Here is a 27,178-nt window from a genome sequence, read left to right as displayed (position 1 = left end):
GACCAGTGTATAAATGGTTGCGTGAGTGGTTGGGAATGAAATGAAAGAAAATGTCAGTTTTACCACTTCTCCCTATGCTCCACTAGAAGTGTGAAGCAGTATTTTCATTTCCTGCACACCATCCTTTCATGGTGGGACACCTTTCAGAAAGGATAATATTGATGAACTGGAAAGAGAGGACTGCTCTTCTACAAGACATTGGTTGGATGACTCTTAACCTGTTAGACTTGGAGAGAGCAGACGAGTTATAAAAGTCTGGGATGGAGTAAGGACTTGCAGCTGGAACTGAGTGTTAACAAATCATTTTGTAAGTGCTTTACATACTTTTTGTTCAGTGGTTAAAAAGTCAAATTTTAAAAAAAATTAAAAAACAGGAAGCAGATAAGCACAAAACGGTAAGTGAATTGCTTCAATGAATGAGCTTCATTGGAAACCCCCCCCCCCCCAAAACAACAAAAAAAATTTACAAAACTACAAAGGCAAAAATCTAATATGTTACCATCTATTGTGCAGTCACGTTTCCTGTGGGCAACAAGTGTGGATCTATTCTTAGCTGACGGCCCGGGCTTCAGCTCTTTCCACTCCTGATTCTCATAGGTTGGACGGGACGAGGTGTGATTCAGTCATGCCAGGTCTGACTGTGTCAGCGTAGCCTGTGTCCAGCTGTAGAGACGGTGGGGCCCATCGACCATCTGTCCCCAACCAGCAGATAGAAGGCTCGGTCCCCAGAGCAGGGAGGAGGGGGTAGGGGTGCGTGCAGGATGAGGTCGGATGGGGGAATCAGCTTTGTGTTGCCATAAAGCTGTTTTTCCTCTCTCCTAGCAACGGGCTTCCATTTCCTTAGTTTTGGGCGGCGTGGTCCTGTTAGTTGGTGTGCACGGCCCCCTTGCTCACTCTCTCTCTCTGTCCTATTTATGGTAATGAGCCATCTGCCCTCTCTGTAACAGCCGCCCAAATAGATGGGAGGCTGGGGGGGAAAGGGAGGTGTGTGAGGGGTGGGTGGGTAGGGATCTCTGACAGACAGGAGTCTGAGACAAAGACGCTTATCCTGTTGTGTCTGCCTCTGCGCCTGCAGATGCCTTCAGATGTGGAGTGAGAATCAAGACATGTTCGGCGTGTTTTCAAGAGAGGCTGTGATGTGAAGAAGAGAGGTTATTTGAAACAAGGACTTAAACATAGACTAAGCAAGTGCACCTTATTGAGAAAATGACATAGTGAGACAGAGAGAGTGCTACCACCTGCAGGCTGGTTAAGTTGTTCAACAAAAAGAGCATTTGTAAAACCAGCACAGGAATGACCTATATCTGATCACACATGCACACAATGTTGGCCCACGAGGTGAACATTGCACTAACCTACCTTTGCTGCAGGGTCCTATATGAATATGCCTCCACAACTTGGTGACACAGGAGAGTGGTGGGCACACCAGCCAATGTAGAGCTGCCCAGCATTCAATAGACCTCTGTTGCCACTGGATACTAGATTGGTTACCAAGCCAACACATGTGCCTCACTGTCCTATCTCCAGCAGATTAGTGTCAAAGAAGAACCAAAATCTTGACAGTTAGGCTATCCATGACTCCGGCTTTGGTGAAGTCATCTTTCTGTCTATATTTTCTTAAAGGACTGCTGATCTCGTATGAAAAATAGAAGTATAAAAACGCAGTAAATGAAGATTATGTAAGACAGAGAGAAAAATGTTCCTTCTGGCCATAGCAACACTGAGTCCAAGCATTGTATCAACAGAAAACAACAGCGACTGCATAGTGAACACACAGGTAAACAGTTTGTCCTTTCAGACAAACTAATCAACTTAACTAAGCCTTCAAGTTACAGATAGCTGCAGATTTATCAATAAATTACACAATCTTTTTTTTTTTTTTTTTACCACAGTAAGAACTTTCAGTAAATGGCACAACAGTTCCAATGTTCAAAACAAGAATCTCAGAGAGACTCCATTCATGCGGTCGATCACCAGTAAACTCATCAGACAGATGATAAACATGCAGAGAAGTCAGAGAGTACAGCAGCAAGCCTTCACAAGTGGTCCTGGTGCTAAGTCAACACGAAACCAGACAGATGCACAAACAAGAAATACAGATACTGTAAATGCAGGCATTCTGAGGATGCTGCCACCTCCAGTTGTAGGGCAGACCCAGTTTTGCAGCTCACTGTGACTCATTTTCTGTAGGTAGTTGATTAATCAGTGGAGAGGTATTCATTTAGAACAGCAGAAAAAATATGCTAATTAGAATGTTGTCACCTCAGGCACATATTGATATCCTACAAGCAAATGTTTACATAATCAACCCATTGAGCAGTGTGAAAAGACTATCAGAGAACATAATTCTTCTATATGACACAAACAACACCGTAGGCATGGTACTGTTCTGAGGTAAAGTGCCTGAAAAGTAAATATGTATACACATTTTCACAAACACCTGGGAAGTTTGTGGGGAAAAAAAGAAGAAAAAAAATGTTAACAAGCAAAGCAGTGACAAAAAATGGAGACAAAAAGTAAGTGGATCATGGAGGCTTCCTGTGAGGCTAAATAGTGAATTCTCAAAGGTAGAGAAAATGAGACATCTAGTGGACAATCGAGCTACTGTGCAAGTTCGTTCGCTACACTCACAACCAAGGTTATGATAGTTAACTAAAATCAAAATTTAAAAAACATTTTAGTTAACGTATAATATATAGACTTTTGGAAGAAAAAAAACAGAAAAACAAAACAAACCTAAAATATTTTGTGAAAATAGAATTAAAATAGAAAATATAAAGCCTCAGTTCTAGTATCTGTTAGTTTGGTAAAAATTGTATTACAGTCTGCCTGATGAGGCCTTGATGAACGTGTTTATTTAGACTCCTGATGTTTACAACACAAGGAGAGTCAACTGCTTTCAAAAATACATGTACCGATTTTTCTAAATATTACCTTTCTTAACTGATACTAAACTGAATTTAAAAAAAAAGTCTATATGAAAAAAACAACAGAAATTAAAAAGAGCAAACTCCACCTTCATTCACAGAATGCATTCTGTCATATCATAAGATTTCACATGTACAACCTATAACTCTGGATTTTAGACAGCTATCAGTAAATTAAGATTATTCTCCTCTATCCATAATCTTGTACTACGCATTTGGGCTACCACACATGTCACCATCTCTCGTAAATGTTAGAACTATAGGATTAAGAGCTCAGCAATTCCATAATCCCTGATTCCTGTGTTTCAAGGCTTCTTGTTGGATTTTCCTGTGGTTATAGGATCATAATTCACTACAGCTTTTTGGACAGATGGCCTCGCAATTCATGACTCACTGACCCTCAGGTAGCAAAGTGCAGCCACTCTATAGCTACTCTAGCCAATCATGGCTAAGCACCATGTGGACACCTGCACTTTGACAGGTTCATGTACAGCCTGGGGTTAATTTTTAGAGATCTTAAACACGTGTATTGTTTTTGTGTCTTCAAACTGTCTGCCAAATTTACATTTCATTTTACATTTTAATTAGAGGCAGATTTTATGTCAACTAAAAGGTGAAAGATAAAAAAAGAGCAGAGTGCAAAATCCATTAATTGCAAATCTTACACTTATTTTTGAGTGATTTAAATGGAAAAAAACACTCAATCCATTGCTTTGTCAACTGTGTTATAGACAAAAGTTGTGTCAGAGGAGACATTAATGAGATACTGCACATTTGAAAATAAAAAAGGTTCTTCAAAGGTTTTAGTTTATTCACCAAAAACATGACGTTTGAGCGTGATAGTGGATTTTCAGGCCAGAGAAGTCCAGTATTACAGTTCAACAAACATTTAAAAGGGCCACACGTAACACAGCTGAGAGGAGCTGCGCTAAGCTGCACAACTGACAGGCTCAATAACAGAGAAAAGGAAACCTTTATTTTGAATAAAAACATTTTATTTTCTCTCTGTGTTGCTACAAATATGAAGCCCTTCTCTGGGGATTAGCATCAAACCAAGTCCTGTACTAGCAAACATAAAACACTCTTTAAGAATAGCATGTGAAAGACTGTGAATGACTTAAAGGAGCATGTTGCAGCCTTACTTGATATGAATCAAATTACACAAATCCCAGCAGAAACCCATGTTTTAAAACCACTGAATCAAATCAAAATGATCGTTGCTTTGTTAATATGAGTGTTGGTGAGAATAATGATGTTGAAAAATTATGGATTGTTCCTTTAATCAGCACACATTAAAATGTTTATTCACTATAATGTATACTGTACTTAGAAAATGTAATAGTGTTTAGATCAGTTACGTTAATCCCTTCTAAATCTGAATCCCATGCTTTTATGTAATTGTGATGTAATTGCACTTTTTCATATTTCACTATGTAACTGCAGAACAATAATAATAATTTAATGATTATTGATAATAATTGTTTTGCCAGTGAGCTATGCATATGACAAAGATTTCTTGCACACACACACACAAAATGAAAAAAATTCTGTATGTTAATGAGTCAATTTAGTTTATCTGAAGACGAAAACGTGATCTTTAGCAATTTGTACAGCACAAAAAAGTGTAAATGTAAAATTAATCACTGACTGAACCTGTGAACATGCCCTTGACTGAAATCTGGAGATTCTTCTAAATACATCATAAGACTCAATCATTGAGAAAGTTGTTTTTTGACCTTGGCAATAGGAGATCAAACACTTCACGACAGAAAAGAATTAGGAGCCTAATCTGAAAAACTTTTACCTTTGTCATACAAGCGAATACAAGATTGTATTTTGCATTGTTTATTTTATGTCTACATTTATTAATAGGCAACGTTTGTGTTTTGTTGTTTAAATGTGTTGCAAACGTGACACATTTAAACACATATTTTTTAAACACAAGTCATAGCAGCCCTCTGGTATTGCTGAATAGCACCACCAACAGACAAATAGCCAGGTTTTAATTTGGCATCGTATGTCAGTTTATTTTTACCTGCAGTGGCAAAACATGCAAAACTTCAAATGTAGAAAAAAATGTCCATAGGTCTGATTCTGTATTACTATTATACAACATAGATTATGTTGCTGCTAAAGGCTATATTGTCTTATTTAACCTAGCCTTTGCTCAGACCAATTATAAAGTGTAAGTCAAGCTTCCTGTTACAATAAAATAAAATATGGGTTACACAAAGTGTGAAAGGTTTATCTGACAAGTGAGTAACTGACTTCTGAGGTAACAAGAGTTATTAATCCTGGTAAACTCAACAAACACTCTGTAAAGGCTTCACTTTGTCCTCTCCTTTGTTTACCGAAGACCTCATTAGCAGAAGTCCAACTTTCATTATTTAGTTTACAAATAAAAATCAACAGATGTTGATAAGCTGAGGAACACTGGTTTCAGGACTGGTTCAAAAGATGTGGGCTACCGATGTTTACAATCTGAATCCCTGCAGGAGTTTGTGCTTTTAATGTTAAGCTCAGTTTATTCATGAGGTAAATAAATAATAATGATGAGAGGCTTTATTAATCCACGTGCAGAAATTATCTTCTTACTTGAGCAATTATATTCGTTGCCTTTTATGTAGTCTATGTCAGGTGGTCAACTATCATAATATAACCAGTGCTATGATCTGCCTTATTGGGTATTTTGAGTAAATGATACTTGTAATTATTGTATTTAGTACAATATATCGCAAATGTAGACTTTAACTACACTACCCGCATCAAGAGGTTGGCTGTTTCTCACAGCAGACTCTCACATGATAGACGCTCCAAAGGCTGGGCTCTAAAGGGCTGAAGTAACACTGTTAAATAGACCGCCTTGAACGAGGAAGGCGACGTGATGGCGAGAGGTCCTCCCATGTGATGTGACTGAGGCCTGACGGACTGTGCCCGTCTGTTATGGCTCCTCCTGCTACAGTAGAACGGGGCTAGACGTAATACCAGTGCGGGGAAACGGGAGTTAACACACCGCGATACGTTTCTCGGGAGCCTCGGCTAAAGATGGCAGATTGTGCAATGCTGACGAAAAAGACATAGACGGTGTCCTCGGCGTTGCCTCTTCTGCTGTGAAGGCTTCGATATTTCCTCAAGATTACCAACACCCCAAATGAACTCCGTCAGAGCAAGTAACGTTAGCAGAAGACCTAGGCGAGTATCGAGGCCGCGCCCGGTGCAGCCGGAGAGGAACCACCAGGAAAGAGGTAATGCTAGCTCAGCGAGTGTTAGCATTACTGGAGTGAATTATAGCTGGTTTTGAGGTTGAATTGCGTGTTTTGTATTTTGGGCAGTTACGCCTGTTTTTTGTTTGTTGTTTATATGTGCGCACATTAAGGTAAAGTTGGTTGCTGTGAATGTAAGAGCGATCACCAGGGTCGCTATGCAGCCAGGAAACACCGATGCTTTTGTGTTTGTAGTTAGCATTCAGGCCGCGCTTTGTTTTGCTAGATATTTTTTTCTCCGAGTCGGCCTTTCTTTTGCTTTTCTCACCTCGCGCTGGTGTTTAGCTGTGTTTTGTGTTATGTGAGATTCGATTAATATAGAAAATGACATGTGATAAACATCGGTTTGCTGGTTCTATGGGTAACAAACGCAGGGGAGGAGACATAAAGTGGTTTTGCCAGTTGTCGTAGCATGCTAATTTAACCTAGCCTGTGCTAGTTTAGCTGTTATTATTAGCCTGTTTGGCTAGCTGTCTGCGTCCTGTCCTTCTAAAAAACTTCATGTCCATTATAACAGTAACATGGCATTGCGAGATAGGTTAGTAGTTAATACTATTTCGTTTATTTGGCCTAGTCACATTATGTTTTAGTTGTTACAGTAGCACTGTCTAACAGACGGTGTAACACCAGCGATTTTTTTTCCAAAATAAACATTTCCTTGCAAAGGATGCTATTTAATTACAGTTGCTATGCCTGAAAGAGCTATAGTAAAGACCCGGTCGGTCTTGAGGAACACCAATAAGCCACATTAATGGTTTGTTTTTTAATCTGATTTACAGTTGGACTAATCTCATATTGTGATGTTTGAGCTCACAGCATCAATTGGCAGTTAACCTAAGATGTGCTGGATGTGTTAATGTTTACAAAATAGAGCATCATAAACTAAACCGTCATGTTCATCTTAATAAAAATAACTTATTAGATTACTTGACTTCATCTCTATTTCTCAGTTAATTTATTCATGGCCACAATTGCAGTGTAGCTCAGTTGTGATTTCATGGCAGTAGATGAATTGGGCAAGGCATAGTAGATAACAGATACCCAACAGCCGCTTCGCCTATTCCACATGATAGTGTCTGTTATGTTTTAGGTTCTGCTGACTTGTTTAACTATGCTTTTTGTCAGTGTTGCAGCTTTATATGAGAGCATGCTTTTTCTGCTGCAGCGTCTAACAGACTGTTTGTAGTGGTTACAGGCCTAGTAGCCATTGAGAGTTATCCTTGAAACCAGAGCAACAAGCAGTGATTTGGGGTAGCTATCAACTCATCATACCTTGGTGAATAGGCTTATAAACATACTGTGTGTCTTGTTTAGCTGAGGGTTCATATTCTGATTAGTTCAATTTTCCAATCATTTGAATCTCCTGTTGATAGGATTTGTAATCAGCTTGTTCTTCACACAGCAGATAATAGTCAAACAACCTTTTTTACTGGCTTTTGTCCTGTGAGGTAAATGCTGTAAAGGAATCTGAATCTGTGCTGTTGTTCTTTTTTTAAACAATGAATTAAAGTTGTGAAGTCATGCCTGTTGTTCGACACATGCATGCAAATTAATGTCTGTATTTACAGATAAAGACACATGCTTCAGGGTTTTAAAGCAGAGAAAGCTACACCACATAGGTTAAGTAAATGCATGCAGAGTGAAAAGGAAAAAGATTATGCTGTTCTTTGGTTTCTTTTGGTCTTTGGTTTCTTTGGACAGTCAGTTTTAAACTAGTTTTCCTAATGAGCGTACTAAAATGTTACACCGAAAAATCTGTTGAAAATACATCAACACAGGCTTATCTGTTGTATTGGTTTAATATGTTGAGCTGTAAATAATCATTGGTTTTATCTTCCACCTTTTCCAGATGAGGACGTTCCTGCAGATATGGTTGCAGAAGAATCCGGTCCTGGAGCCCAGAATAGTCCATACCAACTTAGAAGAAAGTCTCTACCCAAGAGAACAGTGTGTCCGACAAAGCCAAGCATGGAGGTACGTCTGTTAGGAATTTTAGAGATGGATAACTGCCTAAAGGATGTTAATTTAATTTTGAGGCACATACCATTTCTAAATATTTTCTACGACTTTTTAAATACAGGGTGCTTCCACTTCAACCACAGAAAACTTTGGACACCGACCTAAGCGTCCCAGAGTTTCTGGAAAGTGTCAAGATTTACCAGGTAAGTAAGAAGACATTTTTTGACTTGCATGTTCAAAATTTTGTTCCCTACAGCTTGTGAGGGTTAATTGTGCAAGCAGTTGGAGAAGAACAAGTTATAACTCATTTAGTCTGTTAGTCTGTCTTGTTGGGTAGTAGTGTGCAGTTGTATGTCATACAGAGTGTCATATTTCTTTTTACTAAATCTTTTATGTTATGATTATATCTTTTCTTGGGGGTTTGAAACATTATGAGTACCAGAGTCCTATGTGGTACACAGACTTGTTATGGCATAGTTATATGGGTCTTATGTCATCTCTAGCTTAATTTAAAAATAATATATGACAAGAAACTATGGTATAAACTTTTGTGAACCGATGGCAGTTACTCATGTTTTGGTGGATTTAACATGACAGTTTTATTCTTCAGTCCATCCTAGCTATTCTTATGATTGGCAATTTTGGGGAAAATGACTGTTATAGTATAAAGATGTTTTAGAGTAATCTCTCTAAAAATGTCTTTGCTAAAATTGTGAAGCAACTCCATAAATTTGTCATTTGGAAAGTATAAAGTCTGTTATTTGTGGTGTATGGCGTCTTTTTTATATAATGTTGCTCCAGCCAAAGCATCCCAAATAAATGCTTGCCTTGTTAGATGGCATTTGGTTCTGCCTTTACAATTGTCAGAATGTCTTATGTTGTGCATACTGTTGTTCTACATGATCCGTGTTTAAAACTAAAAGTACGTCTAAGTCATCGACAGTCTCCGAACAACGGTGACTGCTACTGAGCAGATCATCTTAGAGGCTGAGCTAATACCTTTTTAAAAAATGGATTATTTATGTGTACAATTAACAGAGAAGTAAAATGACAAAAAGATCAAATTTCTAAGCTGGCAAAAAGCTCAACACTGTTTGCATTATGAGAAAGCCATGGCCCATTATCTTTTGTTTCATGAAAAAAATATTGTTATGCAGATGAATATGCTGTGTCTGTATGAGTTAAACCATAGCCCAAAAACTGAGGATTGATTTTATGTGTGGAATTGTAAAATCATTACATGCATGTCTAATTCAGTGATCGTCTTTCTCCCAGCAGCTCCAGCAGAGCAATATTTGCAAGAGAAGCTTCCAGATGAGGTGGTGCTAAAGATCTTCTCATACCTGTTGGAGCAGGACCTGTGCCGTGCAGCATGTGTGTGCAAACGCTTCAGTGAGCTGGCCAATGACCCTATCCTCTGGTGAGACATGACAAAGTGACAAAACATCCTGTGGTATTTATTGTGCCCCCCCTTTTTTGTTTTTTACGGTTATTTTAACATGGTAAAATACCCTTTTTCTATAGCCATTAGCCTTTACTAACTTTAAATTAGCATTTGTTAATGTGGTTAATCTAAATTTTAATTGTTGATTATATGCTAAGAATTCAACAGAAACCAGATATTATTGTTGATTTAACAGCAACAGAAATCTCATTTTATGTTGTGAGCAAGCCATCTTTAATAATTAGATGTGTGGGTGTGTGTCACTGCTATACTTTTCTTTAGAACAAATGTAATTCAGACTTGGTCGATTTGTTGCGGTACATACACTGTTGAGCTTAAAGTCATTGGGATGAGCACTTTGGCTTATTGTTGTCCTCCCTCGCGTCATTGGAACAATTTATTTTTTAATCGATACAGCGTCGTTTCATTTCATGATGCCACGTGAACCATTCACCTTTGTTGAGTGGATGGATTCAGAAGTGTGGACACGATTTACCAAAAAATCTGGATTGCAGTTTGCGGCCTGTGTTGTTGAATCATTGCAGCTAAATGTTGGCAACCAGCACCAGCCATGTATTTTGCTGACACACTGTTCTCTTCTGCCACAGATGACTTCAATAACCCACTCATGCTGTAAGCTGCAGTCTATTCAGAACAAGCACTTTTTGAGCACCCACTGCATTAGTTTGTCTTCAATGCCTCAATAAAATATAAATGTGTATATATACACACACACATGCACGCATACACTGTATAATAGTTTCTGTGGTTCTTCATCGAGTCTTGGGTGCTGGCTCATCATTACTAGTGTGCAGAAGGACAGTAGTCTGTATTAATACTACTAATAATAACAAATGAAAGTAGCCAAGCCACCATATAATGTTGCAGCCTTTTTGCTAGTGGGCCAGTGTATCAACAATTATATTGTGGATGTGACTTTTTTTAAAACGTGGTCATCACATTTTTGCCAAACAATGACTTCTGTATTGTAAGGAATTCTGAAGGATGTAAACTCCTGGTATGCCTTCATATTTCAGGAAGAGGCTGTACATGGAGGTTTTTGAATACACGCGACCCATGATGCACCCCGAGGCAGGGAAATTCTACCAGATAAACCCAGAAGAATATGAGCAGCCAAACCCGTGGAAGGAAAGTTTTCAGCAGTTGGTATGGAAACTACTGACATACAATGTAGTAGCATTGGTTTCAGACTAAAGTGACCTAAATAATGTTTGCAGAGCTTCAGTCCTAAATGAAGCAGGCCATGAAAACCACATTATCTAAAATGTTTTAAGAAATACTTTTACAATAAAACCTTTTTAATCATTGAAATATTAATCAGAAAATTGAAGGGAATGAGGTGGGGCCATTTGGGTAGAACCTTGTACATGTAATCCAATTTTTATATAGTAGTGCATTATTGAGCAACTTTAAAGGCAGTGTTGAGACAGAAACTAGGCCATTGTTGAATCTTTGAATGATTCTTCTGTGACCTTTTTGCTACTGTAAATTCTGCCAGTGTGGACATAGCTGAAGTGACATTCAGTATTGAAATAAAAGCGTAGAAGAGGATGTTTTTTAAGATGGAAATAGTGTTTACAATTATTTTCTCTGTAATACACTGATCTTAAGTATTTTCTTTTCCCTTCAGCAAAATTGTCTCTTTTCCCTTTGTTCCTCCATCTTTTTCATTACACAATCCTTTTGTAATTGTTCACTTCTTCCACATATGAATAATAGTAGTGTTTCTTCCCTTTTTTCCCCCAGTATAAAGGCGCACATGTAAAACCAGGCTTTGCAGAACACTTTTACAGTAATCCTGCCAGATACAAAGGAAGAGATAACATGTTTGTAAGTGTAATTTTTACATACTTTAAAAAACAAACAAATCTTCCACTTATATTGCAGTCATTCATCTGACCTGTTCTTTTCTTACATTTTTCTTTTTCCTTCCCCCAGTACTATGACACCATTGAAGATGCTCTTGGAGGCGGTCAGGAGCCTCACTTTGACGGCCTGATATTTGTCCACTCTGGTATTTACACAGACGAATGGATCTACATCGAGTCGCCTATCACAATGATCGGGGCTGGTAAGTGCGTTTGTAGTCATGGTTACGGTTTCAGTGCACCCTTGTTTAGTCTGGTCTCTTAATTAAACCAGTCTGGTCTTTTTGCAGCTCCTGGAAAAGTAGCAGAGAAAGTTATCATTGAGAATACCAGAGACTCTACATTTGTATTCATGGAAGGCTCAGAAGATGCTTATGTTGGATACATGACCATTAGGGTGAGATGACTCTGATATTTCTTTCCTCACATATACAGTAAATGTTTCCTTTTTCCCCATGTTGTATGTATGTTAGTCCTGTTTTAGCTACTGTTGTCACATTCAACGTTAACAGTTTTCTCTCCTGCAGTTTAATCCTGATGATAAATCCGCCCAGCACCACAATGCACACCATTGCTTGGAGATTACAGTCAATTGCAGCCCCATCATTGACCACTGCATCATACGCAGCACGTGCACAGGTAATTTTGTTTAGATCTGACTTTTCAGGCCTTCAGAGGGGTCAGTGGGAGCATTTGACAGAAACTAAAGTTGTTTTTGGTTCCTCATAAGATAAAATGGCTGAGAATTACAGAGGTCTTGTGTTTATGTGTTTGTGATGAAGTGTTTTTTTCTTTTTTTTCCATGATGGCGCGCAGATTGTTTTCGTTGCTTGTTTTGACAAGTACATTTATGGACTAATATATCATTGTCGTGCTTGTTTCAGTGGGGTCAGCAGTGTGTGTCAGTGGTCAGGGTGCTTGTCCCACAATCAAGCACTGCAACATCAGTGACTGCGAAAATGTTGGTCTTTACATCACTGACCATGCACAGGTAATGCGCACCTGTTTTTCATGTTATTTAAATATAGAACTTAAATGCATATGTCAGCTTCTGCTGAGCGTGTCCAGCAGTCTCACATCTTCACTAGAGCTAAAGGAACAGCAGCGTCAGTGACGTACATCTATCACAGTTGTACATTCCTGCTTGGCTTTATATGTGAATACCATCACAAGTCTAAGTCCAGTCTACAGACATCAGTCTTTTATCTATAAGGTTAAGGAAACTAATCAGCAGACTTACAGCTGACCTATTATTTTGTTTGTTGCTATTTTCTGTCATGTGTATAATGTTACAGTGCTAAAAGTTAGTATTAAACATGTCCAAATAATCATACATGTGTTTGTGATGAGTGAGTCATTCAGCGAGGCAAGAGTTCAGGCCTTAGACCCAATTTCTAGTGTTGTTTGTTTGTTTGCTTGTTTTTCTGATTGTGTGGTTCTGCTCATCTGCTGGAGGCAAAGCACACCTATAGAATCAAATTAGTCTCCTTGGCAAATGTAAATGAATGAACGCATTCTTGCCAAACTGTCTCCTTGAGTAGCATTGAAAGCATGTAATTGCATACAAATAACTGACAGGGCAGGGAGATTTATAGTTGTTTGGTTTATGCACAATAAAACTTAACTTGCTACATTAACTTTGGTGTTTCCTACCAGCAAATGATTTAAACATACATCTGTTGACAGGAAAAAAAACAAAAGAAAAATATTATACATCTTGTGAAAGAGTACGTTTACCTTTATGTCACTTAGAAAGTAGGTAACTGGAATGACCAAAGAATTCTTTCTGTATTGCTGCAGATGTTTAGGTTGACAGATTGGTTGGAAAAGCTGCTAATTTAATCAAGAACTATAATTATGTTATTTAGATTTGCTATTTGTTTTCAGAGCCTTACACCAGTGCTGCTTTTATTCTGATCAATTTTGCCAAAGTTGTGTTTTCAAACCAGTAATGTAGCTTTTCAGGAAGAACTTCCCATTAGAAGAAGCTGGCAATTGATAAGACAAAGGCAAAAAAGGATAAACTGTGGTTTTACATAAAGGATCAGGGCCAGCTGGGGACGAGTAGGTTTATTTTAAATGCAATTCTTCATGTTGTTCAGGGAATCTATGAAGACAACGAGATTTCAAACAACGCTCTGGCTGGGATCTGGGTGAAAAACCACGGCAACCCAATCATCAGACGGAATCACATCCACCACGGCAGAGACGTGGGAGTTTTTACATTTGACCACGGCATGGTGAGATCCACTTTACTGATGGTTTTATGTTGTGTATGTTTGTCAGCCACTAAATTGTATGAGAAGAAATTCAAATGTACAATATGTAGTAGCCAAATAACACTAGTGCAGATAAACTAGGTGAAAAACATAAAACAACATGATGATGGTGCACTTATACATATAAGCTAAAAACCACTTTGATGGGCTTATAATAGGTTTGTCATTCTCTGTTTCCAGGGTTACTTTGAGAGCTGTAACATCCATAGGAACCGTATAGCTGGCTTTGAGGTGAAGGCATACGCCAATCCGACAGTGGTTCGTTGTGAGATCCATCATGGTCAGACAGGAGGCATCTACGTGCATGAAAAGGGTCGCGGCCAGTTCATTGAAAACAAGATCTTTGCGAATAACTTTGCAGGCGTGTGGATCACTTCCAACAGTGACCCCACAATACGGTCAGTATGAACTGAAAGTCTTGAGCTCAAATCAGGTCAGCATTCAAATCTATCTGATTATTCAGGTTCTCAAATTTGTTGTTCTGTCCAAAACAGGGGCAATGCCATTTTTAATGGTAACCAAGGTGGAGTTTATATTTTTGGTGATGGACGAGGCCTCATTGAAGGAAACGACATCTATGGTAACGCCTTGGCAGGAATCCAGATCAGGACAAATAGCTGCCCTATTGTCAGGCACAACAAGATTCATGATGGTCAACATGGAGGAATATATGTGGTAAATATTTCTAAAAATATTGTTTTGCATATTTAAGGGTTTTTCACTCCAGCTTTCTTATTTTTATTATGAGGTGAAACCATTTGTTTCTGTGCCATGCAGCATGAAAAAGGACAAGGAGTCATTGAGGAGAATGAGGTGTACAGCAACACACTGGCAGGAGTGTGGGTTACAACGGGCAGTACGCCAGTGCTGAGGAGGAACAGGATACACAGCGGGAAGCAGGTCAGATCACAGGCTAGTTAGTACACCTAGAGGGATGTATATTGTTCATCTGATCATAATGGTCATAATTCTGATGTCATGAGATCACAAAGTTCCATCTAAGACCAACTTGATATCCTGTGAATTAAAAGAAGATGGATAAAGGAATAAACCAGATTTATGTACAAGCACATTATGAATCACTAAATTAAAGCCAATATATTTTCATTTCCATTTTAACAGGTTGGAGTTTACTTCTATGACAATGGCCATGGTGTGCTTGAAGACAATGATATCTACAATCACATGTACTCTGGAGTTCAAATAAGGTTTGTGTAACATGACAAATAATAACAAGTAACATAAGCAAGATTCACCTGAGCGATGTCCTGATGTTAGGGTGGTCTGGTAGAGTGGTATTGAAGCAGCTGCTCACTTTTCCATTGTGTCCTCCCTCCCCAGGACGGGCAGCAATCCTAAGATCAGACGGAACAAGATCTGGGGAGGCCAGAATGGCGGCATTTTGGTTTACAACTCAGGTGAAAAGAGGAGATTTTTCTGTCTTATTGTTCTCTTTATTGCCATAGTTAATATACTGTTTAAACAAGATTTCCTCAATAACAAAACATCCATGTATATGTTCTCTAGGCTTAGGTTTCATCGAGGACAATGAGATCTTTGACAATGCAATGGCAGGTGTGTGGATAAAGACAGACAGCAACCCCACTCTGCGGAGGAATAAAATCCACGACGGTAGAGATGGCGGGATCTGTATATTCAACGGAGGAAGAGGTAACCGATTTATTACAGAAAGGAAGTGGAGTAAATAATCAAGTGGTTAAAAGTAGTGTAGATCCAATTTGGCTTTATAATATTAGGAAATTCAGACCTAAATTAATGTAATCCTATCTTTTGGTATGTTAGTGAATTGTCAGATTAAAAGTCCATTTTCTGTTATTAGGTTTGCTAGAGGAGAATGACATTTTCAGAAATGCCCAAGCGGGGGTCCTCATTAGCACCAACAGTCACCCAGTACTGCGGAAAAACAGGATATTTGATGGCTTCGCTGCAGGTGGGTAATGCATGCACACTAGCTTTAATAGCTCAAGATGAGATGCTTGAATTTAATTATTGTGGACTTTCAACATCGCTGTGTCTTTGTAAATTGATTATTCTTATTTGTTTATGTAAAACTAGGTATTGAAATCACCAACCATGCCACGGCGACTCTAGAGGGCAATCAGATCTTCAACAATCGTTTTGGGGGGTTGTTTCTTGCGTCTGGTGTCAATGTTACAATGAAAGGTACAGTATTAGTGGCAAAGATTTTTAAATATTATTGAATAAAAATGCAGAAATCTCATAATGGATCAAAACATCATCGTACAAATTTCTGTTTCCTCCAGATAATAAAATATTGAACAATCAAGATGCCATTGAAAAAGCTGTGAGCAGAGGTCAGTGCCTGTACAAGATTTCAAGTTACACCAGCTACCCAATGCACGATTTTTACAGGTAAACCTTTTTTCACCTCTCGCACTCAAAAATAACTTCAGCTATTTTTGTTTGTGATTGTTTAAAAAAAACACACCTTGGGTTTCCATAGGTGTCACACTTGTAACACAACAGACCGCAACGCCATTTGCGTGAATTGTATCAAGAAGTGTCACCAAGGACATGATGTAGAGTTCATCAGACACGATAGGTAAGTCTGACTGATGCATGCTAGTAAACAGAACAAACTAAATACACCTTGGATGTAAATGGATGACAGACTGGCTTGTTGGTGCCTTCCTTTGAAGCTCCCCACTTTAGACCAGAGTGAAAGTGCAGAAGCAGAACACAGCATTCACAAAACAAGGAATAATTGCTGCTCTTTCTTTCTCCCTGCGCGCGTGCGCACGCACGCACACACACGCACACACGCACACACGCACACACACACACAGAGAGCAGAGGAAAACGGCAGCACTGTTTCTCATGATGGTGGATATCAATAAGTTGCAGCAGATCCCTGCTGTTTCAGTGTATTTTATAATGCAAGCTTGGCTTAACCTGCCACATCTTTATTTGCTGATGTAGGGATACCATCTCCGAGACAAAATAGCTTGCTGCTAAGTGCACTGATAATTAATTCAAATAAGCAGATTTTGGCTAAGATACAGACAGTGGTAGGAGGAATTGAATGAAGAGAAACAAAACTAGTCTGTCTGCTTGATGCTAAAGAGAATAATGTGCATGCTCGCTTGTAAGAAGCTTGGGGTCTGATTACACTGTTTAATTTTTTACTAGTCACAGATGTATAGAGGCATATTAAATACAATATAATGTACTCTCTTCTCTGTTTTCGGGGACCAAACATAATTATTTTTTCTCCTCCGTCTCTTCCTACAGATTCTTCTGTGACTGTGGTGCTGGGACGCTGTCAAATCCTTGCACGTTAGCAGGAGAGCCGACACATGACACAGACACTCTGTATGACTCAGCTCCCCCTATAGAGTCCAATACACTGCAGCACAACTGAGCTCAAGTCCCGAGGTGCTTCTGCGCTTCAGCAGTAATGGACGTATAAGACACTTTAAATTGTGCCGTGGAAGAGCAATTCCAAACTAAAACACAGATTCACTTTGGCAAAAATATACAGTGACTTTAAAAAGTAAAACAAAAAAAGACTTGCGACCCGGATATTCTAAAAGGAGACATTTAGAAAAAGGTGATTATGGATGCCTCACATTTTCTTTTCCTTACATTTTTTGACAAAAGATGACATCAGAAGAGCAGAAGAGCAACTGATTCGGGATTTGTAGGTCTGTTGATTTGGTCAAGTAAATGATGCCGGTGAGAGTTGGACAAAATCCACCGAGGCTTATCTGCTTTTGGGAAGCGGATGATTGAGATACTGCAGTGTACAGATCCAACATGGAGAGTCAGTCAGAAGAGGCTACAGCTCGTCTCATGAAAAGGCAAAAGCCCCCACATACAACAATGCTTCCATCACTGGGCAACCGATGTGCTCGTATGATATGTACGGGAAAAATGACCTAGCACTTCAGCATTTTTTTTTTCTTCTTCAAGACAACTGTTGAGATTTGATTTTAATGCTTTTTTTTCTGTGTAGTTTTGTATTTTCATGCAAAAATCTTACTGTACTTGAATGTCTTTATTTTATTAAATGTGTTTTAATTTTTTTTTTTGTTATTATACCCTAGAATTGCTGTAATTATACTCATGTCGCAGTATCTAACTTCTTTCTGTGAAAGAGATCAGAGACAAGAGAGGAAAACACTAAACACTTTCTCCAGCAATGTTGACTCCTTTACACTTGCAATACAGAAAAATTAGATGTGTAATTGTGCTTTCACAAGACTTGTATATCTTCTTGTGTTTGTTGATGATATTCCAGTCTGCTTTACATGATCTATGCATATTTTTTGGTTTAGTATCTGTTGGCCTGTCACCATTACTTTAAAGACCAGGCAGTACAGATTTACATGCGACTGCATCTTGATTGGAAATTAACCCATGATAAGCTAATTAATACAAGTTTCTTTTTAATAATCTCTGGCCCTGGTCAACATTTGACAATAAAATGACCTGATGCCATTTAGTCTGTAACTTTGTGAATCGATCTCAGTTCAGTAGGTAATCTAGACACGGGTGCCTTTTTCGTTACCATCGCAGGCACGGATGCTGTTTAACAGCCCATTAGGATACAAATTCTGGCTTCCTTTGTCCTCCAAATGAAAGAGCAGTCTTATGAAAGCATAAGTTTTGATGCGTTTTTCCATTGTTTGCCAATGTTGCTGGAGAATTTAAAGAGGCTTTTACTCTACTGAAGCTGAGACAAGTATCTATATACAGCGCTTTATTGGTTTTATTGCCCCCTTCCCCCAATTTATGTGTACTGGTGATTGTGGGTTCTCATACAGACTGAAATGTATGCATGTATCATAACATCTAGACTTAATATATTGTGAAGTATTCAATAACCGTTATGTAGGCGCTAGCGTGAATTAAAAGGGTTTAATTTCCTAGATGAAACATTGTCATTTTTTAAAAATAAACTTTATTAGATCAATTCAGTAGTGTTTTTTTAATGACAACAAAACAAAACGCATTGAACTTTCAACAACATTTTACAGAGTACTGAGCAGTTGAATGAGGGAAGTGAAATGGGTGCTGTCCAGTGTAGCATCCTCAGCAAACAGGCACAGCTTCCTATATGAGGGGACAGGAGGGAACATAAGTAACCATGCTCTGACTCTAACAGATCAGCATTGTGTGTCACTGTAGTATCCGCAGAATAACTGACGCGAAACAATAATACGTACTTGAAAAGTCTGAGATTGACGGTGCTTTTCTCAAACTCTCTGGCCTTCCTGTGTCCTGACTGGATAACTTCCTCTGGTAGGTTGGCGAGTCGAGCAGCATTGAATCCATAACTCTTAGGACACGCACCCGTTATGAACTTGTAGAGGAAAGTGATGGTCTCTTGACTTGGATCCACACACTCATTCTCCACCATGCACGCCTGAAGGGGGGGGTGAAAGGGAAACATGATACTTAAAACCCACAAACCGACTGCATTAAGAAAAAACAAAACAAAACAACAACTAGTAAATCCTCCGGGTTTGAAAAATAAATCGTTGCCTCCTGCTGTTCCCCCTAATGAACAGCAGGAGGCAATTTTGGTTGTAAAAAGTCCGAAATGAGCTGCCATCCTCCTTTATGACCCAACTAAACACTTTTGCTAATGAGTTGTTAAGAACTAAATGAGACCTTCATCCAATTTATGACTTATCCCTCCCTCAGTTGTCATGCCTTGACAACTAAAAGGCTCAACCTGAGGTTTTGTAACAGAAATTTGCATACCAAAGCTGTTTACAGTAATGCCACCATAGTGCACATTATATACTATACACTAAAGTAACACAGACTAACAAACCGTAAATATCGGTGTCTGAGCAATTGTATGAAACTTGCCATGCACAATTTGAAACAATCAAATTCCGGTGAGTTCAAAATTTCTTTATTTTTTCAGTTTATTTATACAGTGACAAATCACAACAACAGTTGCCTCAAGGGGCTTTATATTGTAAGGTAGACCCTACAATAAACCTTACAATTTTTTGCACCATGTTACTAAAACAGCAAAATGTTAAGAGCAGGAAGCTGCCGGTTGCGGCTAGGGCTCCAGGCATGCAGCTGTGCTCGAAGAGCAGATGTAGCCACAAACTGCTCGCACTAAAAGTTTTTGCTTTCATTTGTCTTGTACATAACCTCATTAATGCACTCTGAAAGCAAGAACTAATTTAATACTGGATACTTGGGGCACATACACTAAAGACACACACAGACCCATTAAAAAACAAAAAAAAAGCTGCAAGGCTGTGAAGAATTTAAATAAAAACAATGCAATAATTCGCTAATCATTTAAATATTATATTTGACATTAATGTATAAAAATATAGCCTCATTTATTTATTTCAGGATTAATTTCCTTGCAAAATGTACTATTTAATTGGTATATAAATTTGGCTTTTTATTACAATCCTAAATGACCTTGCATTGTATCAAGTGTGATTAGCATTGCTGTACTCACCATGTGGCCCAAACGCACAGCAGGGTTGTTGGCATAATCCTCCACCAGGGAGTGGTAATGTGTAGAGAAGAGAGTGCGACAGCAGATCTTCTCAGCAAGCTCCTTTACAACAGCGCTGGCGATTGCTGTGCCATCATATGTGGCTGTGCCCCTTCCTGCAAGCAGTTCACAGCTCAGTGATTACACCACAACAATATTGTGCTGAGAATACAGTCTATGCTATCCACCAATCATGTGAATAAGCTTTAATAAACAAACTAAATAAATGCTTACCCAATTCATCCAGAAGCACAAGTGAGTGTTTAGTGGCATGGCGCAGGATGCTGGCAGTCTCACTCAGCTCCACAAAGAAGGTGCTTTCTCCTGTAGAGCACAGAGTTGAAAATACACCCTCAGCTCATGAAGCACAAGCTCAGATCATTATTCCTAATATGTTAAGAGTCTCTGATGTTACCAGCCATGATACGATCTGAGGCGCCCAGCCGAGTGAAGACCCTGTCAACTGGTGTGAAGCGGAGGCTCTCAGCTGGAATGTAGCAACCCAGCTGGGCAAGAATGATCACGAGTCCACACTGTACAACAGGAGCAGCACGTTATCTTAATATGGACCAACTGAGACTGCAAATACACCATCTATGTAGACTGTAGAAAAAACGTATGAAATTGTATGTATACATTTATACATATAGTCAAAAATACCCACTTGTCTCATTAGAGTAGACTTTCCACCCATGTTTGGCCCTGTGACGAGGACGCAAGAGGCCAGACTGTCATCTTCACTATTTTTACCGGTGCCACGGCAGCCAATGAAGATGTCATTAGGAATGAAGTCGTCGCCAAAAAAGGTCTTGGTGACACAGGGATGACGGGATCCCTTGAGGTCAATGAAGGCTGCAACCTGGGCGTCATCCTCGGGAAGCACAACCTCTGCCCTGGCCATAGGCCCATCGCCGCCCTGGCTGTAGCGAGACAAGGCCAGCAGCACATCTGGGGACAAAAAAAAAAAAAAGGGACATACATAAAAAATAAGTACTGAACATTTAATTATTTACATTTAAGAACTAAAAAAAATGCACATATTAAATGCATGTCTTATAGGTCTGCTTTGCTACAATAAAATTAATAAAACCAAATCTGTGGCTGGGACGTGTCCCAGTGGTACAAACACTTTCAGAAATCAAAAACTATGCAATAATCTAAATAACTGCAAACATCAACATATAATTTCCCTGAAACAGAGACTTATCCAAGCTGTGAAACAAATGAACTTACTTCTAACAAGCCCTCAGACTGGTGCAACATCATTATTTAAAAAACACAGTATGACAGTTTCTCTGCAACATCTGCAGGAAATGTACTGAGAACAGACCGGTGTAGTGAAAACCGAAACAACACAAATTACATATCGAAAAGATGAAGAAAACTTTTGTAGTTTTTTGTAGTTAAAAAAAAAAAAACCTTTTTAATTAAAAAAAAAATCAAAACAAAACAAAAGGATTGTTACCAAGCACTGCCATGCACTCCACAGCAGTCTTCCAGTCACTGTAGTTCTTGTCAAAGTTATAGAAGAGCCTCCTCATGCAGTCTTTGAGTGCAGCATCTCTCTTCTCCTCAAATCCTTGCAGCTCTGAGAACATCCGTTCACTCTTCTTTGTCACATAACGCTTCCAGCCTTTCTTTGTAGACTTTAACTCATACTCGTCGGGGATATCCCTCTCCGAGACGCTGTCAGGAACCTCCATCTGATAGCGATTTTTCCCAGTTCCCCAGAAGTATATGTTTTTACAGCCAAGTCTCTTCTTCTGTTTGTCCAGGTAATCCAGCAGCTCTCGTTCACAGTTCTTGATTCCAGTCAGAGCCTGGTCGTACTCCGGGTCAAAGCCAGCTTTGGGGGTTATTACTCCAGTAGTGCGGGCTTTCTGGTGGTCAAAGGCAGTGTCCCAGCGTTTGAGTTCACCAGAGAGGTCGGGAAAGAGGCCGTTCTTTTCGCTATTCAGGCTGATAGCTTGACAAAGCAACGTGGAACGAAACTCACCTGAAACTGGAGCAAAGAGAGAAATGATGTCCTGCATCGTTTTGAAACCTTCCAGTGCTGAGAGGAAGTCTACTATCTTGCGCTTGCTGTAGGTCACTTCCTCATAGAGAACTGCTCGGCTGTCAGGGTGGTCCTGGCTCTTCAGAGGTGTCCCGATACTGTGGATTTTGCTCAGCAGGCGCTCTAGATCTGGAAGTTTTTTTAGAAGGTCTGAAACCTCAGTAGCCTGGGCTTGAGCTCCCATCAGGTCCTCCACTGCATCCAGTCTGTCCCTGATAGATGTGGGGTTACACATTGGAGCGCAGAGCCACTGCTTCAGAAGCCTCTTTCCAAACGGAGTAGAGCAGGTGTCCAAACGTTCCAGCAGTGTCCCTTCTGTTCCTCCTGACCCATTCTGAAAGATTTCCAAGTTTGCCAGAGTCACTCCATCAAGCACCATACGCTGGCAAGTCTTGGCAAAGAAACTGGCGGGTCCTGCAGCTTTCTCCATCTCAACATCAACTGGGACATATTCTTCAAAGTTAGCCATGGAGAGCAGCTCTTGGTCCACCAAGCATTTCTTCAGGTAGAAAATACATCCACCCAAAGCGGACAGTGCTAGTTCATAGCCCTCCTTAGGAGTAAGGCACAGTGAATCACTCTCAGATGTCATCTCTTTTAGAAGAGTGGGGAGAAAGCTGCTCCCAGTCCCCTCCTCCTTCCCAGTTGCCTCTTTAAAATAATCTTCTTCTGAGAGGGTTTTCAGAGTCTTCTGAGCATCCCAGAACTGTGTTCCTGCGTTAAGTCCTTCCTGCAGAGCAGAGGACAGAGAGGCTTTGAGTATTTTGCGAGTTTCAACAGATGGGTTTCCTTTCTCAAAGAGCACCTCAGCGGGGGCATAGTGTGCTATGAGCGTACGCAGGCGTGAGCAGTGACGATCGTCTGAGAACTGACCGACATGAAAACAACCGACTGATGTATCAATAAAACAGACTCCATATGTGCGGCAGCGGCCGGAGCTTTCTTCTTCAGCCTTTTCTTTCAAACTCAGGAGGAACTTGCTCTGGCTTTCTGAAGGAGCACCATCCAACACACTGTAGGTTTGGGTACCACGTGTGATAATCCTGCACACTTCTCTTCTCACTACACGGTCTAATTTAGTGGGCTTGAGCATTGTCTTACAGCGCGCTTCCATCATATCTGGGGTCTCTGTCTGCTCAACACGAGCCACTTTGTAGCCTTTCTGCACCAGTACATCTGAGAAACGTCCAAAGCCAATCTCTGGAAAACCAGAGTGCGCCCAAGTCCCCTTCATGAATGTCAGTCCCAGCTCGTTGACTCCAATCACAGCATCCATGTGGTAGAGCTCATAAAACTTTCCCACCTTGTAGAAAATCACTGTATCAAACATCTCAGATTTGAGCTGCCACCACCGACGTATACCAGGAGTGATTTGATTCATAAAGTCATTTGGCACATACAAGGTGCTAGGATCATAGTCATCATCTGTCTGTCGCCGCCGTTTGCTGTCTTTTCTCTTGCCGTCCTGCAACCACTCCAGTTTCTCATGATCCCAAACTGCCCCTGCAGTGGAGCCTGATCCAGTCGCCTGGCTCTCAAAGCTCTCGGGAGCAGAGAAGGCTGACAAACGAGATTTTGTGCCAGTTGCAACTGCTGCTGGAGCTCTTTTAGGTGCAACAGATGGAGCAGTAGGTGTCTTTGCTTTTGTTTTAGCCGACTTTTCTGCAGGACGTTTGCGCTTGGCAGGCTTGATAGGGCTTTCCACGTCTGACCTTTCGGTGCTCTCTTCTTTCTCTTCACAGCTTTCCTCCCCTCGTTCATCGTCACTGCTGGACGCAGCGTGTTCTGGTTTGAACTCCTCATCGGATCCGTCACTATCTGAGGCCGCAATAATGCGACGGCGCTTGGCTTTGCTTCCTTTTTCCATTAATGCACAGAATAAACGTGTACTGACTTTGGATGGCTTCGGGGCTTCGCTTTCGTTTTCATACTCATCACTGCCCTCTTCATCAGTCACTACTAAGCTGTCAAGCTGGAAAAAAAGAATAAATATAAATTAAAAAAAAAAAAAACTTGCATTACTGACCAGTAATGATAAGCTGATAATTACACCATGCGACTAAGGCTGCTGCCCTGGGAATAACATTACTTTTAATATTACAGGAGAATTTAGACTTCATGACCACACTGGTGAAATATTATATTCAGAAATTATCGGGTAACCTCCATTTCTTCATCATCTTCCTCTTCTGCATCAGATGGGTCCGTGCAGAGAGGTATCTTTAATCTTTTTTCTGGGCTGTCAAACATAACTCCATCAGCCAGCTCCATTGCACGACGGATTACAGGTTTGCCACAGAAGTAGACTCCTCCAGGTTTAGCATCACTGCTGTCAGAGCCTGTGCAAATCATACAAAGAAATTCCAGCTTACTCTGAGCAGACAGCAGCAGCAACAATGGCCCCAAAATGGATGCAAGCCACTGATGCACTTGCAACTAGGAACAACCAACCTTGGTACTCTCTGACTCTATTAGAGCTGACCCATCCTCTTGTTGGAGGTTCATCAAAGAAATGAACGTGTATGCGCTGGGCACGACCATGGCCCCTCATCTCCTGCCCAGTCAGAGGCTGGGGTACCACCATGCACGGCCACCAGGGGTGCCCTTCCATTTTTGCCCACACAAGGGCACCAGCACTGAATAAGCATGGAGGGCTGCTGAGGATAAGAAGAACAAAGACACTTTCACACAACTTTCAATGTTGTAAAAATTACGTTTAAACGTGACTCATTGTGTGTTACAGTCGATCTCTTGAATGGAGTGGAAAAGCAACACCACAACACCAGCTTGGACCTTTATTAGTCCAACATGCCCCTCTTAAAAATAATATTCAGTTTAAAATAGTAAAACAGAGGTGCAGGAAAGACAAAAGCAGTTGCAATTCACTTGTGATAACTCGGTTTTGCAAATCCTTTTATCTTAAAAGCACACACGGCCACGTCAAAAATCATTTCCCCCTATCGTGGGTAGGGGTGTGGTGCCCACTTGAGATGGCCCAAAGAGTCTAAACTATGATAGAAGATAGTGATAAGTCCACACACCCACCACTTTGATAAATACAGGCATTAGCATTGATTTGACCCAACAGCCAGCATTGTTCTGCTCGAGTCACCCCCAATTTCACGTGTCCGTAGCACAAAGGAAAGGTCACAGTACATTTTCTTTATTTATTTTCTGTCAGCTCTCGTTTTAAGCGGTCTTAATACCTTAATTTAAAAAGAGAACTTACGCTGGTGTTTCTGGGGTCTGCAAACAATTTTAGCAGAGGGAAGGAAAACTGTACGAAACCCGACTCCAGCAACTACACGGCTCCCAAACTCACTCACCTTTCTTTGGTTGTTTGGGCCTTGTCGCCAAATAGTTTCTTGAATCCTCCGCTCGCTGGCTTGGACTTACTTTCCTTCTTAGCTTTGTTGGTGTCTTTTGTCTGGTGCGGAGTCTGTTGTGCTTGCTCTTTCGGAGAGGAGTTGGACTTCTCTATAGAGGAAGGAAGGTCTGCCTCCGCCGGGGAGGGACTCGGCCTCGGTTTGGCGACTAGCGGCGGAGACTTGGTGAAGAAATTAAAGAGCGAGCTTTGCTTCGCCATGTGTGCGAGTTGAAAGTCTGTTTCCCTGTGTTTGTATTTTAAATAACTCCAACGACAACCACACCCAACCTTTCTGCACCAGCTAGCGTATAGCTAGTGAGCTTCACGGCGCAAACGCAAGCCGTTCGCGGGAAACACGCTCGGGGTGTTGTGGGCGTGGACAAGAGCCTCGTCCAATGATGAGTTAGCATACTATAATGTGGGAGTCACGTGACCCAAACACAACTTTTGTTGTTGGCCATGCTGTTGGCGCTCAGGGGTCTTTTTCTTTTTTCTCTCTAAACTTTATTTCCAGGCGGATAAGTACAAATTACACTGTCATGTAGACACTCAGCACTGTCATTTATTGGAACAAACCACTGTCTTTGTTGTGTTTATAAAATGTTGAGGTAAAGAAACAGTAAATGATATGAGAATTATATGTCTTATTTGTCACATGAAGTAGTTCTGCAAGGGTTACTGAACCCAAGAGCTCCAGATGTTCCTTTGCTCTCAGAGAGTAATCAGAATGAGATGTAAAATTAGTGCAGACAAAGAAAACAACTACATCTGCACATCTACAACATGCATACACAGTTTGAAACACAATGTTTAGATATACTTAGGCTTATGCTTGTTCACTGCGTGGGGATCTAGCTGCTCTTTGGGAGGTGTACTCCAGCAAACATGACCTTTTGGGCAGTAGACACAGGTGTGGTCCCAGAGGAGCAGCCCAATAGGCTTCCAGAGCATGCTCACAGTCATGATGTTGGCTGAAAACCCATAAAGGGGACCCAAATGGCAAAAGTGTTGTGTGCCTTGCATGGACTAACCCACATTAGGACCACGGTTCACCTGCACCCAGTCGGCCCACAATAGCCATGCTCATACTTGAAGGTGGTGAACAACATGTCTGCTGAGATTTTCTCTTTTTCATGAGTGTTGCAGCACTCTTACAGATTTGCTTCCATAGATGCACAAGTAAATACATGTTTAAATACAATATTTAAAAATAACTCTTGAGTTTGAATAAGCATTATGAGCTCTCACAAAAGGACTTTGAGCTAGCCTGTTGCTCTTAATGTACCCTTGTTACTACTTATGTAGTGCTAAAGAATTATTATTTTTTAAATAGACCCATTAAATAGAAAATAGACCTATAAAAATGTATTAGATAGGTCTGGCCTTAATATATTTAGGCCAAATGTAAATGCCAAAATGTTTGAATGAGACCAAAGTGAAGATGGATGAGAAAATGGATCTGTATCTAAATGAA

General features: G+C 40.2%; 2 protein-coding genes across 4 annotated transcripts; one reads left to right on the top strand and one right to left on the bottom strand.

Annotated features, from left to right (window-relative positions):
• Positions 1-5,793: 5,793 nt before the first annotated feature.
• fbxo11a (F-box protein 11a) lies at positions 5,794-18,718 on the top strand. Of its 2 annotated transcripts, none has more exons than XM_085182915.1 (22): positions 5,794-6,172; positions 8,040-8,164; positions 8,271-8,352; positions 9,425-9,569; positions 10,631-10,760; positions 11,361-11,444; positions 11,553-11,685; positions 11,773-11,879; positions 12,010-12,121; positions 12,367-12,473; positions 13,585-13,722; positions 13,942-14,159; positions 14,256-14,436; positions 14,539-14,661; positions 14,884-14,969; positions 15,103-15,179; positions 15,289-15,432; positions 15,602-15,712; positions 15,838-15,945; positions 16,047-16,155; positions 16,247-16,345; positions 17,035-18,718. In XM_085182915.1, exons 1-22 carry the CDS (start codon positions 6,079-6,081, stop codon positions 17,162-17,164), a joined length of 2,643 nt encoding a protein of 880 aa, XP_085039041.1. In that variant the 5' UTR covers positions 5,794-6,078; the 3' UTR covers positions 17,165-18,718. The 2 variants fall into 2 exon arrangements, with proteins under 2 accessions (XP_085039041.1, XP_085039042.1); XM_085182916.1 differs by having other exon boundaries at positions 5,795-6,172; positions 9,428-9,569.
• msh6 (mutS homolog 6 (E. coli)) lies at positions 17,791-26,080 on the bottom strand. 2 transcript variants are annotated; one of them, XM_085182913.1, is made up of 10 exons: positions 25,664-26,080; positions 24,789-24,994; positions 24,501-24,676; positions 21,747-24,309; positions 20,946-21,229; positions 20,697-20,814; positions 20,516-20,605; positions 20,243-20,397; positions 18,972-19,171; positions 17,791-18,858 (listed from the first exon to the last, which is right to left on the bottom strand). In XM_085182913.1, the coding sequence occupies exons 1-10, from the start codon at positions 25,921-25,923 to the stop codon at positions 18,777-18,779; spliced, it is 4,134 nt and encodes a 1,377-aa protein (XP_085039039.1). In that variant the 5' UTR covers positions 25,924-26,080; the 3' UTR covers positions 17,791-18,776. The 2 variants fall into 2 exon arrangements, with proteins under 2 accessions (XP_085039039.1, XP_085039040.1); XM_085182914.1 differs by having other exon boundaries at positions 24,789-24,991.
• Positions 26,081-27,178: the final 1,098 nt, after the last annotated feature.

Source organism: Neolamprologus multifasciatus, chromosome 13 (genome assembly GCF_963576455.1).
Source record: "Neolamprologus multifasciatus chromosome 13, fNeoMul1.2, whole genome shotgun sequence".
Classification (NCBI taxonomy): Eukaryota; Metazoa; Chordata; class Actinopteri; order Cichliformes; family Cichlidae; genus Neolamprologus; species Neolamprologus multifasciatus.
The sequence above is the reverse complement of the archived record's forward strand: the minus strand, read 5'-3'. Positions and strand labels throughout refer to the sequence as shown.

Excerpts from the sequence above, each read along its gene's own strand:
- fbxo11a (XM_085182915.1), top strand. The coding sequence starts at position 6,079 with ATGAACTCCGTCAGAGCAAGTAACGTTAGCAGAAGACCTAGGCGAGTA. Across the intron at positions 11,445-11,552 it reads AAGGAAGAGATAACATGTTT|TACTATGACACCATTGAAGA; the intron begins GTAAGTGTAATT and ends TCCTTCCCCCAG. Across the intron at positions 12,474-13,584 it reads ACATCACTGACCATGCACAG|GGAATCTATGAAGACAACGA; the intron begins GTAATGCGCACC and ends CATGTTGTTCAG.
- msh6 (XM_085182913.1), bottom strand. The coding sequence starts at position 25,923 with ATGGCGAAGCAAAGCTCGCTCTTTAATTTCTTCACCAAGTCTCCGCCG. Across the intron at positions 24,995-25,663 it reads GCCCAAACAACCAAAGAAAG|CAGCCCTCCATGCTTATTCA; the intron begins GTGAGTGAGTTT and ends TCTTATCCTCAG. Across the intron at positions 19,172-20,242 it reads CTGTGCGTTTGGGCCACATG|GCGTGCATGGTGGAGAATGA; the intron begins GTGAGTACAGCA and ends CCCCCCCTTCAG.